The following is a 12,027-nucleotide window of genomic DNA, read 5'->3' on the forward strand; positions in this document are numbered from 1 at the left end:
AAGCACCATTCCCCAAGAACTGTCATTACCTGACTGCCTGATGGTTCCTCAGAACAACACATTCGCAAGACTGTCTTTTTTTTTTAATTGAAGAATAACTGCTTTACTGTCTTGCTATCTTTATTTTACCTGACTGGGAGCTTGTTCAGTGTGAACAGCTTGTCTCCCCTGACCCTACTCCCCACTGAGTGTTTATCAGAAACAATCAGAAGCAATTATCTTATCGACCCTCAGCTGCCCCAGACCGTGGATAAGTAGATGGGGCAAACAGCAGGCTAACCTAAACCATTAAAAAGAAAATCCTAGGGATGAAATGTCCATATATTCACCAGGAATTTACAAGGCCACACACATGCGCAGGGCTGTGCACGTGCTCAGGAGATCTGAGCCTGAGCAGGCAGGCCATAAGCTCTCACTCCTCAACAACCTTGAGGCTCTGTGCAAGCAGAAGGCAAAGGCTAGGGCAGACTTGTAAACTGCATGGCTGAGTGCCGAAGATTTGCCCCACCATGGACACAGAGTCCCTTGGCTTATAGTGGGAGACTACTTGCAAGCATCTAAGGAAATTAAATTTCTCTCCAATCACTGACCACTGAACTAACTGAGGGAGACTTCTGTGCCCACACACAACTAAGAATACAGACTTTAAGAAATCAATTCAGAAAAGTCACTAAACAACAAACAGCAACAAGAACAACAAACCCTAGGGCAGGGGAGAATCTGCCAGAGCAGAGGTGCCAGGTTATATTATTTAAAGCACCAGGCTTCCAACACAAAAACTGGAAGACCTACAAAGAAACAAGAATGCCTGGCCCGCTTCATGGGAAATAAGAAGTCCTTGAGGAAACCTAAACATTGGAGTTACTATACAAAGACCTGAAATCAGCTGTTTTAAATATATTCAGAGAACTGAAGGGAAACAGGAATGAAGAACTGAAAGCAAGAGAATGGTATCAAATAGAAAATATCAATAAAGAGAAATTACTTAAAACATATTCTGAAGTTGAAAATACACCTTAAATTAAAAATTCACTTGAAAGGCTTAACAGCAGAATTTAACTGGCAGAGGATTCAGAAAATCTGTGGACAGGATGACCAAGATTATCTGAACAGAGCCTCAAAGACCTGTGGGACCCATCAAGTGTACCACATACACACCTGGGAATGCCAGGGAGGAGGGAGAAGGGTAGGAAGAAACTTAAATAATGGTCAAAAATGTACCAAATGTCTTGAAAACTTCCCCAAAGTGTGCATTAATCTGCTTATCCAAGAAACTCAATAAACTGCAAGAAGGATAAACTCAGAGATCCGCATCTAGACACATCACAGCTCAACTGTCAAGAGCCAGAGAGAATCCTGAAAGGACAAGAGAAAAATGACTCACTAATGTACAAAGAATCCTCTCACTGGAAACTCACTTCTTATCACAAAGTCCAAAAGGCAGCTGGAGGACTTCCTCACAGTGCTGAAAGAACAAACCCAAGAACTAAGAATTCCACACCAAGCAAAACTGGTCGACTTTCAAAAATTAAGGCGAAATTAAGACATTCCCAGATAAGCAAAAACTCAGAATTTGTCACAAGCAGATCTCCCTTACAGAATAACCCTGAGAAATAAGAAAGTTCTCCAGGCTGAAGTGAAAGTAACTTGGATCCCTGTGAAGATCACTGCTAAGGGTATCCACACGGGTAAATACAAAAGGTAGTATAAATGTCTTTAAAGACAACTACATAAAGCAATAATCATAAATGTGTTGACAGACATACAATATAAAGATGTAATCTGAATGATAATAAAGCACAAAGGAAAAAATGGAATTACGAAGGAGCAAAGCTTTTGCATACTATTATAAGTAAACCAGCATTAATCCTAAAATTAATTCCAGATTATAATTAAGATGTTAATATAGCTCCCAAGGCAACTACTAACGAAAAAAAAACTGTGTCATAGAAGAAAAAATTAAAGTTGTACGTTAGTAATATCTATTTCAAACAAAAGACATTAGCAGAGGAACAAAAGACATTATATAACACAGAAAACAAATAGCAAAATTACCTCATCGGTAATTACAGCGAATGTAAATGGATTATTCCAATTCAACACAAGAAATCCTTTGGTTTAAGCGAAACACACCTTGGTTATTTCATCAGAGATGCTATAATCCAGGAACCTCAAAAGGGTGAGATAGATGCGGAATTTATTCAGCACAGAGGGCAGCACGGCTGAGAGCAGGCTGTTCATGTACTCCTCCATGTTTGGTGGCATTAGCTGTGGCTGTAGGTGGATCTGGCAGTCTGCCTAAAAAGAGGAACAGTGCACAGTATTTTCCAAGTTCCTAAATTAAACCAAAATTTTTAGGGGATGCTTCAGCTCTATCAGACCCCTGAGGGAAATAGGAAATATGACTTATTATTAGGGGGAGGTCACTTTTTAATATTAATTTATGTGAACTGTAACTACCCAGCAATAATTACCAAAGCTAGCCTTTTCTTGGTTACTTATGTTTCCTCAGTGGTATCAGTAAGCATATAGAAAGAGAGTGCATCTCTACAAACTGGCTAATTACAATGTTTTAGATGTTTCCTTCATCATGGAATATGTACTCTGTATCTTACTAAACTGGATTTCTAGACACCACATAAAGCAAATCACACTTTCACTACAGAAACTCACCACTGGGCCACCTCATTCCCTTTCACAGGCAGTCCTCATACATCACGGGTGAGCATGTTATACAGAGCAACTAGATGTCTTTCAAGCAACTGGGTATATTTCTCATCATTAAAACACTCAGAAGTAAAGGTGCTCTTCCATGAAGCACTGAAGTAACCAGGCTGATTAGAAACATTCTAAAGGGAACTCTCAAATATTTCTCACAAAAGATTCACAGAAGACAGTGGAACAGAGGCAACAAGAACCAAGGTCTGGATGTTAATCAGGCAATTTACAGAGAGCTTCTACTTTCTCTCTCCACGTGTGGGGGTTTCTGCCGCCAACAGCTTTCTTTCCTTGCCTTGTGATTTTCTTTATAGATACGAGGTGTTCATTCCAGAGAACCAAAATATTCAATTTCCTCATTAATAATCAGCAGCCATAATTTTAAAACAAGTTTAACTTATTAAAAATAAGCAGTGCCAAGAAACAAAGCACAAGTCCAGATCTCTTTCCAGTAACTGCCCTCCACTTCAAAATGACCCTTCGTACCGGCAGGAGCGATCTCCCCTCTGAAGTAATAAAAACATTAATGTTGCAGGGAAATTCCATCTGGTGGTAGCTGAAGTCATAATCCACCTTCTGCCAAGTTATTAGGTTGCTCAGGGCAGTCACATTATGAACACCTACAAAAGCAAGAAAATAATTTTTCAGTCGCTTGATTTTAATTACTTAACCAAATTAGTTTTGCTGACATTGATAATAAGACATGAGATTTCTACTGCTTTAAAAAATATGAGAGGCAATGTCCAATTTTCTAAATGACCACTAACTAAGAGGGTTCACAGACAATATTTGTCCAGATAGATAAAACACATTTCTGGAGCCAAGATTCCCTACCCACCCACCCAAAATTTACTATCAAGCATCGGGTGTGCAATTAGACAGAAAATAATTCCCAAAAAAGTAAGATTGCTTTGTATGTGATGTGTCCACAGGGCTAAAATAATCTGGCAGGACCAAAACTGTTTTTACAGAGATGAGGTTACTGAATTTTAATGACTTTCTGATCATTTCTGCCTTAGTTCTACCCAGTCTAACCCTGCTCTTTCTACCTTTACCTCCTGAACCGATTACTAGCAAAGGGGCTTCTGCATTCTCATTCAAGCAAGGTAGAGCAGTCTGCTTTCTCATAATTTCATAACATGTTTCATCACATTCAGTTCAAGCCACTTGATCTTCTAGATATTCTGATTCTTTGGGAAAAAAGTTTAATCACACTGGTTGGTAAAAAAATGTTTTATTAGGTCTTTTCTACAACTTTTCTTTTCAGATAATACAGGACTAAAGGCAAAGCCTCCTGCCTTGCAACCTTTAAAAAGCCAATCTCTTACTTGTATCGTGGTACAGTTTCCAGACCATCATAAAACACAGCTGATGTACACAACTTATTTGTTTACCATATAAGCTTTACCTAACTTCACAGAGCAAGCCTTTATCTTAAATATCTGTGAAGTGTGAATCTGCCCTTGTTCACGGTTATATTTTTAGAAAACCATTACCCAGCCTGGCCTCACTGGGACTTAGAAGCGGTGGGGAAACGTCGGTGCACACACCTGGTGTGTCCAGCTGCCCCTGCTCCAGGAGAGTCTCGTCAATTACAAGCGAAGTGTTGCTGGGCAGCTGCAGGAGCCCGCTGACCAAGCGATTGGCTGCATAGTCTTTGTGGGGAATGAACTTCAAATGGTTCATGTTCTCTATAGTCATCTGTAGACGAAAAGACTGCAAAGAGGAATTTCCTAATTAGCAAGTTTCACTCTTTTAAGAAAATACGTATTTGGAGTTAAACACTACCTTGTATAAGGAGAGAAAGATCTTATCAATTTTTAAGGGAGTAGGCTCATGGTTTCTGGAGCTCTCAGAAACAAAAATTTCCACATCCTAAGTAAGAATTTCTCTGATTCTATGAGCTGGTTTATTCTCAACTGTCCTGTTCAGTATTCCTGGAGAATAGTTTTTATTTTACTAGTGAACCAGAAACAAATCATAGACAACTGAGATATATATTGGTATATGTATCTCAAATACACAGAGGCTTAAAAAAAAAAAGATATCACCAGAAGCTTGCTAAGACCCGTTTATGGGGTCCCATGAGGTCAAAATCCCGGATAAAGGATCCATTCAGTGTGCAAGAGACCAACGGGTTTATGAAAGCAGAGCATGAAAAGCTCACTGATGAGATCTCAGATGAGATCTCAGACTTCACACTCGCAACTCTTTTTGAAGAAAATGCCACACGGACAGTTTCTCGTTCAGTATCAGAACATCCAAAAAGAACATCCACAGTTATCTGAAAAGGCTGTTGACACAGTCCTTCCTTCGCCAACTACGTTTTCATCTGTGTGAGGCTAGCTTTCCTTCGTATACTTCAGTCAAACATCATGTTACGGTAGACTGAATGCAGAAACAGATAAGCCAATCCAGCTGTTTATTAATCCAGACATTACAGAGACTGGCAACAATTTAAAACGCCACTTTTATCACTGATATTTTTTTTGTTTGGAAAAAATAGCTATTTTCGCAGTTTTACTTATGTTCGTATATAATTGATTTGTTTTCAATGACTATCTTAGTATGTCTTTAATTTCTAACATGGTAAATTGAGGATACAAACAATCCACACAAACAATTTCTCTTTGAGTCCTCAATGATTTTTAAGAGTGTAAAGTAAGTCACGGAGAGTGAGGCATGCTGGTCTATCTGGTCTATTGCTATGTCTCTTAAGGGCCTAGAAGACACTGAATAAACACTGGTTAAACGAATGATCTACTTCAATCTTTTAAATTTCCAAAGTAAGGTGTGATCAGCATTGCCAGGCACACAACTAATCAGAAGCTATTCCCCTAAGATCTTACCACCACACAAACACTTCATTCTAGATGCTCTGGCAAATAAAGGTAGCTTGACTTTCAAACAGGAATTAAACTTGGGCAGCAGAGATAAAGTTATTTCCTCAACTAAAAAGAATTATGCTCCTACAATTTAGTTAATTGACATTTAAAATCTTAAAGCATACAAAGGATACCAAATTGTACAAACGAACTGGCATCAAAAGAGAGTACAATGTTAAAGGAATTACTACAGTTGTATTAACTGTTATTCAAAGAAATTCATGCTAAGGCAACAAAGGAAAAGTGAAATGTTTAGAGGTAAGTACATTTTACACTATGAAACCGGGCAGGCTTTGTTTCCCCTTAATGAGATCTATTAAAATCTCAAAGTTAAATATTTGGGTTGAATGAAAGACCATTAGATGGACTTTTAAAGTATACTTAGGTTTATAACACGTGTTTATATTGATCTTACTGCTGGAACCAGATGTTGAATAATTCGATATAAGTGTTCCGTGAAGGTACTATTCCGTGGACAACCACTCAAGTTAACCGTAAATTTTCCTAGTGGAAGAACATCTCTTCTTGTGTATCTAGGGAAAAAAAAAAAAAAGGTATGAACCAATAAGACACTCAGGTGATTTCCTGATCTCCATCAAAAGGCAAACAAAGAAAAATTAGCTTAATACTGTCATTAAAAATAAAGCAGATTACTCTCATCAGCTTTTTTAAAAAACAGAAACAATAACAAAAGTAACAGCCAATACTTAGTGCTGGTATTGTTCTTCTACCACGTGCCAGGTACTGTTCTGAGTACTTTATCATTTAATTCCCAAGCACTCTGAGGTAGGTAATATTATTTTCATTTTACAGATGAGAAATCTGAGGCATTTTAAATAATATGCCGACATTCATACAGCCATGAAGTGGTAGAGCTGGACTTGAACACAGCCAATTTGGTTCCAGCATCTATGCATTCAGCCATTATGTACTACTGTCTCAAATCCTACCTGAGGAAAGATTTATTAGGACAAACATGTTTACTACAGAGTTATTTAAACAGAGAAAAACTAGGGAAGCCTAACATTTAGGGGAAAAGTACAACTGTCTATAATGAAATACACTGTACAGCCATTAAAAGGCTCATGGAGAATTACTATGGGAGAATGTTTAATATTTATTAATGATAAAAGCAAGCTAATCATCTATTTAGAGTACAACTGAGACCCAAGTAGGGAGGTATACACATGGAAACAAAAAAAGCTGATATCATCAGCTACCAAGGTCTGTTAACTGATACCATCTCTAAGTGGTGTGATTACAGTTTCTGCTTTCCTCTTTATGCCGTAGCTTACTGAAGGCACGCACATTACTTTGAAATCGGAAAACAAAGAGCTCTAGCGAGGTGAGAGGAAGAGGGGCTCACGTCCATGCACAAGTGAGATGTGCACCCAGTGGCCTCACAGACTGTAGACACAGAGCCTCAGGATGTATAAATAGGGGACTTATAGACTGCAAAAATGACAAGACAGCTTATTTTATTCATCAGCTAGGTTCTATACCTAGTTTTAGCTCTTATATTTAAGGAGATACAATCAAAATGCTACACGTGACCCTGAGAAAAGCTGAAAAAAGGAGTATCTGAGATTAGGTCTAACAGCTGCTGCACTGAACAAATAACCATCTGGTGATGAAGCCTAATAACAAAACAAATTATCTCAGAAATCTTCCTCTTCTTTGTCCCTCTCAACAAAACACCCAACTCCCAGGAACACAGCACTTACACTGTAGAGATGAGATGTAATATAAGGTACTCAGCGGCCAAGCTGTCTCCCAGAAGGGCATGAGTGAGGAAGCCAAGCAGCTCTGCTCTGACTGGAGACAATTCGGACATGAAACCGGAAACAACTGCAGAGAGAAGGGCGACCAGATTCAGCAGACACGCCAGGCCCTCGCGCGCCTCTGGCTAAAAAGTAACTATGCAACAAAGCAGTGCACGTCAGCAGACAACTGGCAGGGATGTCAAGCACTGGCCTGTGAGTGATGCCAACTGTCAAGACAAGACAAGCGGCATACCTTTGGGAGGGGCCTCATTTTAACGAAGAGAATTAACACAAAGGAAAGTGGGCAAAGCGATGGTGACCGCTGGAGGAACTTTTCCTGACCACTGAGCACCTGAGCAACAGCTCCACAAAACGCAGCTCCTGCGTGCTGGGTGAGGCTCTGCGCCACGAGGCATCACACTTACACTTACAGGTCTTGCTCTCCTCTTTGTTGAGGCAAGCAGGCAGTAAGGGGTTGATGTGCTGCAGCTTCTGGGCTAGGACCACGTGGATTCTTGGCACTAAGGAGGCAGGAGGACTGTGCACCCTCTGTTCCTCAGCCGTGTCCGTGCACTCCATCGGGTCCAGCAGCGAAGAGGCGTCCCTGCCGAGAGACGACAGAGCTTCAGCCGCTGTACACACATAAAAGTAACATCCGTCTCTGAAAATGACATGGGAACTCAAGCCGAGGACAGTTCCACCTGACTTCTCCTGAGAACAGAAAAATGCTCCTCCTCTTCGTAAACTGTTACATGACAGATTTCAGGCTACCTACACACGTCATATGATAAAGGCATATGTATGTACACGTGTGCACCAAATGTAACAAAGTGATCAAAAAGAACTTCACCAGTAAGTGGACACTGTACCTCCAGACGTGATGCACTGAGAGGAACATATCACTTTGTAGTTTTCTGCCCAAAATGCATAGCTGGAATCTAATCACAAGGAGACATCAGATAAACCCAAACGGACAGACGTCCTACAGAGTAGCTGGCCTGTACCCTTCAGGGTCGCGAGTCTGCTCTGCCATGTGAGGACACAGCAAGGAGACAGCCATCTGCAAGCCAGGAAATGGGCCCTCGCTAAATGCTGCTGTCTCAACCTTGGTGCCCCCGTACTATGATAAGTGAATTTTCTCATAGTGTCAAGAAAAGTGTCAATACATTGAAGGACAAGAAAAAAAAAAAGAAAAGTATCAAGGCCTTGAAGGACAACTAAGAGCTGGAGACTGCTCCAGGTTAACGCAACGAGTGATCCTGTGGATCCTGGACCAAGAGGAAGACTCAGAAAGAACAGCACTGAGACACTCGGTGAAATTTATAGTTAGTGTGGCCGATGGCTAGTGCACTGTGTATTCAAGGCAAATTTCCAAACTTTGTAGCTACACTCTGATTATATATGAAATACAGACACAGCAAGGATTTAGGATATGACATACACAACTTACTCTCAAGTGTTTCCAAAAACTACGTATGTATAAAAATGTATGTATATAAAAATAAGCAGAAACAAATGACAAAACAGATGGAGCCTAAGTGTTAACAACCTGTAAATCTGAATGAAGGGAAAAGGGAGTTCTTTATATAACCATCCTCCAACTTTTCTCAAAGTTTGAAATTATTTCAAAAGAGACTCACCTTTCATCATTATTCAGTATACTTAGCGCAGGATCCACGGAGAGTATGCCATATAACTCAAGAACATCGTTTACTTTAAAACAATCCCAGTCTTCATAGACCTAACGAGAGGCCACACAGTTAGGGCTCAATGACGTCAAAAAGTGCATAAGATATTAGCCTTGAAGTAATAATAATCAGAAAATGAACCTCACAGCATCTCCCTTATTTGATAAATGGAGACCAAGGCAGGTAAGGCTCTTACCTGAAGCCATTTTGCTGGTTAGCAAGTAACAACTAAAACACGGGACTCCTGACCAATGTCTGTTTTCCCACTGCTTCAGAGAAAAGCTTTTCCCGAAGGATGAACTAAAACTAGAAACATGAATTATCTCAAAATCTATTAACTACACTGAGATGGGGAAAACTGAGTATTACTAACTTTGGAGTTCACAAGCTATGCAGTATTAAGAGGACTGACACAGACTTCAAATGGCCTTGAGGCTTCTCACAATAAAGAGCCAAACCTTCAAAGCCGTCTATCAAGATGGACGTTAGGAACTGTCACAGCCTCTTACTGGTGAGAGCTAAAAGAAGCACAGAAGGAAAAATGGGCTAATTCTGGTTCCTGTGCTGCACAGCTGAGGTGCCATTTAACTTAAAAGCCGTAACAACTAAGAATGGAAATTCTCACTGATCGTTTCTGAAACTTGTATCACTTGTTCACTGTTCACGATTAAAAAACCAGAATGAGCAAGACAGGCGAACGAACTGTTAACAGATTTTCTTCTACCTTATTTTAAATCTAATTGATAAGAAAAGAAAGAATGGTGAAAATAAAGCAGAAATTAGTAACTTAGAAATGATACAGGAAGAATATAGATATTAATTTAAATGCTGTTTCACCTCTATTGGAAATATTCATTTTTTAAAAATAAAGACAATGCTGTAGTAGATAAAGTAATACCCCTTCCCCACCATACACATACCCACATCTCACTGGAATCCTTCAACGTGTTACATGTAAAAGGGATTTATATAAATTAAAGGACCTTAAGATGGGGAGATTACTCTGGACTGCATGAGTGGGCTCGATCTAATTACTCATGTCCTTAAAATTAGAGAATCCTTCCTACCTACAGCCAGAGGGAGACGAGACTATGAAAAAATGGTCAGAGAGCTGGCTGTATTACTGCTGCGCTGGAAGATGCAGGAAGAGGTCACAAGCCTCTAGAAGCTGGAAAAGGCTAAGAGAGGTTGCCCCCTGGAGTCTTCAGAGAGGAACCAGTCTTGCAGCCACTTGCATTTTATCCCCAGTGAGATTTACACTGGACTTCTGGCGTAAAGCCTCTAAGATGATAAATTTTGTTATTTTAAGCCCCCTAAATTTGTGGCAATTTGTTACAGCAGCAAGAGAAAACTCGCTAACACAAATGCTAAGACTTTTCTGTTTTAATTTCTGAGACACTTAGCACACCTTTGTCAGCATCAGAGCCGTCAAAGACGTTCTTACCTTCACGAGGCATGCAGGACCCTTCTCTCCTGGCAATGGAAAATTCAGATCAAAAGGAGAAGAGAAGTTTAGGGAGCTCAGCTGCTGTCCAGAAGAAGCTTCCGTTTCTAAACGTTTTGGCTCGCCACTCCACTGAAGACCACCAACATTCCCTAAATTCAAAGGGACAGCATTACACATCGTCATTTCAAAGGCTTCCTGGAGATAAAGAACATTCCTAAACAGCCTTTTGAGTTTGACTGAAATGATATATTTCTGAGCTTGCAAACTTCAAGTTGTTCCCATTTTAAAGGAAGTAACACACATTAGAAGTCCTTTTGACCTGTAAAGGTAACCAAGAAGATCTGGAAGTGTGGTCACCTTCCCCTGCAATAAAACGGCAGCAGACTCCTGCCCTCCCCCATCAAATCTCCTAGATGTGACTTTAAAAGTCAATATATAATAGGGTTATTTAACGTCTTTGACCCTCCAGTGAGTATATGGGTCTACAGACAACAAAAACACTTTGGTAGAATATATTTCTTTCTACTTACTAAGCAGAATAAAACCACATAGCAATAAACTTATTTACTAAACAACTATTAACTTCCACTCTGTACCAGGAGTCAGACTAATTGTTGGGCCTTCAAAGATCATTTAAAGATAGCCTGTACCCCTAAAGTTGTTACAATTTAGGACTGGTAACTAGTTAGAATTAAAATATAGCTTGCCACACCACACTATACTGCTCAGCAATAAAAAGAATAAGCTACTGATAAAAACAACAATTTGGACAGACCTCAAGGAAATTATGCTGAACGAAAAAAGCTAATCTATAAAGTCTATACACTGTATGATTCCATTTATATAACATTCATAAATGACAAAATTAAAGGGATGAAGAACAAATTAATCATTGCCAGTAGGGAGGCAGAAAAGCAGATGTGATTATAAAAGGGCAACATAAGAGAGCCAGGTAATGAATTGTTCTGTATTCTGACTGTGGTAGTGGTCACATGAATCTACATATGTGATGAAACTGCACAAAAAAAAGCGCATGTAAAAATGTGAATTCTGAATAACGTCTATGGACCATATCAATATCCATTTCCTGGTTATGATATTCTACTATAATTATACAAGATGTTATAATTATATAAGATGTTGACCCACTTGAAACTGCATCAAGGATATATGGGGATCTCTCTGCACTATTTTCTTTTGTAAGTGCATGTGAATCTATACTTATCTCCGAAACAGCTTAATGTATACATATATATACACAACACAGTCTGATAGATTGCCTAGAAACCAACAAACAAGGTTAAATGGTAGTCTCTCAGTTGTGTCCAACTCTTTGTGACACCATGAACTGTAGCCCTCAAGGCTCCTCCTCTGTCCGTGGAATTCTCCTGGCAATAATACTGGAGTGGGTTGCCATTCCCTTCTCCAGGGGATCTTCCCAACCCAGGTATTGAACCCAGGTTTCCCATATTGCAGGCAGATTCTTTACTGTTTGAAACACAAGGGAAGACACAAACAAGGTAAAA

General features: G+C 39.6%; 1 protein-coding gene across 2 annotated transcripts in view; it reads right to left on the minus strand.

The window, feature by feature from the left end:
• Nucleotides 1–12,027, minus strand: part of MCMBP (minichromosome maintenance complex binding protein) — a 37,486-nt gene that overhangs the window by 3,154 nt on the left and 22,305 nt on the right. Inside the window, exons 7-14 of one of the 2 annotated variants that reach the window (XM_052660766.1) lie at nucleotides 10,499–10,650; nucleotides 9,007–9,107; nucleotides 7,798–7,970; nucleotides 7,328–7,451; nucleotides 6,019–6,136; nucleotides 4,269–4,434; nucleotides 3,205–3,338; nucleotides 2,134–2,298 (exon numbers count right to left, since the gene is read on the minus strand). In XM_052660766.1, the coding sequence (XP_052516726.1) occupies nucleotides 2,134–2,298; nucleotides 3,205–3,338; nucleotides 4,269–4,434; nucleotides 6,019–6,136; nucleotides 7,328–7,451; nucleotides 7,798–7,970; nucleotides 9,007–9,107; nucleotides 10,499–10,650 (1,133 nt within the window). Of the gene's footprint in view, nucleotides 1–2,133; nucleotides 2,299–3,204; nucleotides 3,339–4,268; nucleotides 4,435–6,018; nucleotides 6,137–7,327; nucleotides 7,452–7,791; nucleotides 7,971–9,006; nucleotides 9,108–10,498; nucleotides 10,651–12,027 lie in introns of both variants that reach the window. The other variant, XM_052660765.1, reaches the window with a different exon arrangement.

Source organism: Budorcas taxicolor, chromosome 23 (genome assembly GCF_023091745.1).
Source record: "Budorcas taxicolor isolate Tak-1 chromosome 23, Takin1.1, whole genome shotgun sequence".
NCBI classification, from domain to species: Eukaryota; Metazoa; Chordata; class Mammalia; order Artiodactyla; family Bovidae; genus Budorcas; species Budorcas taxicolor.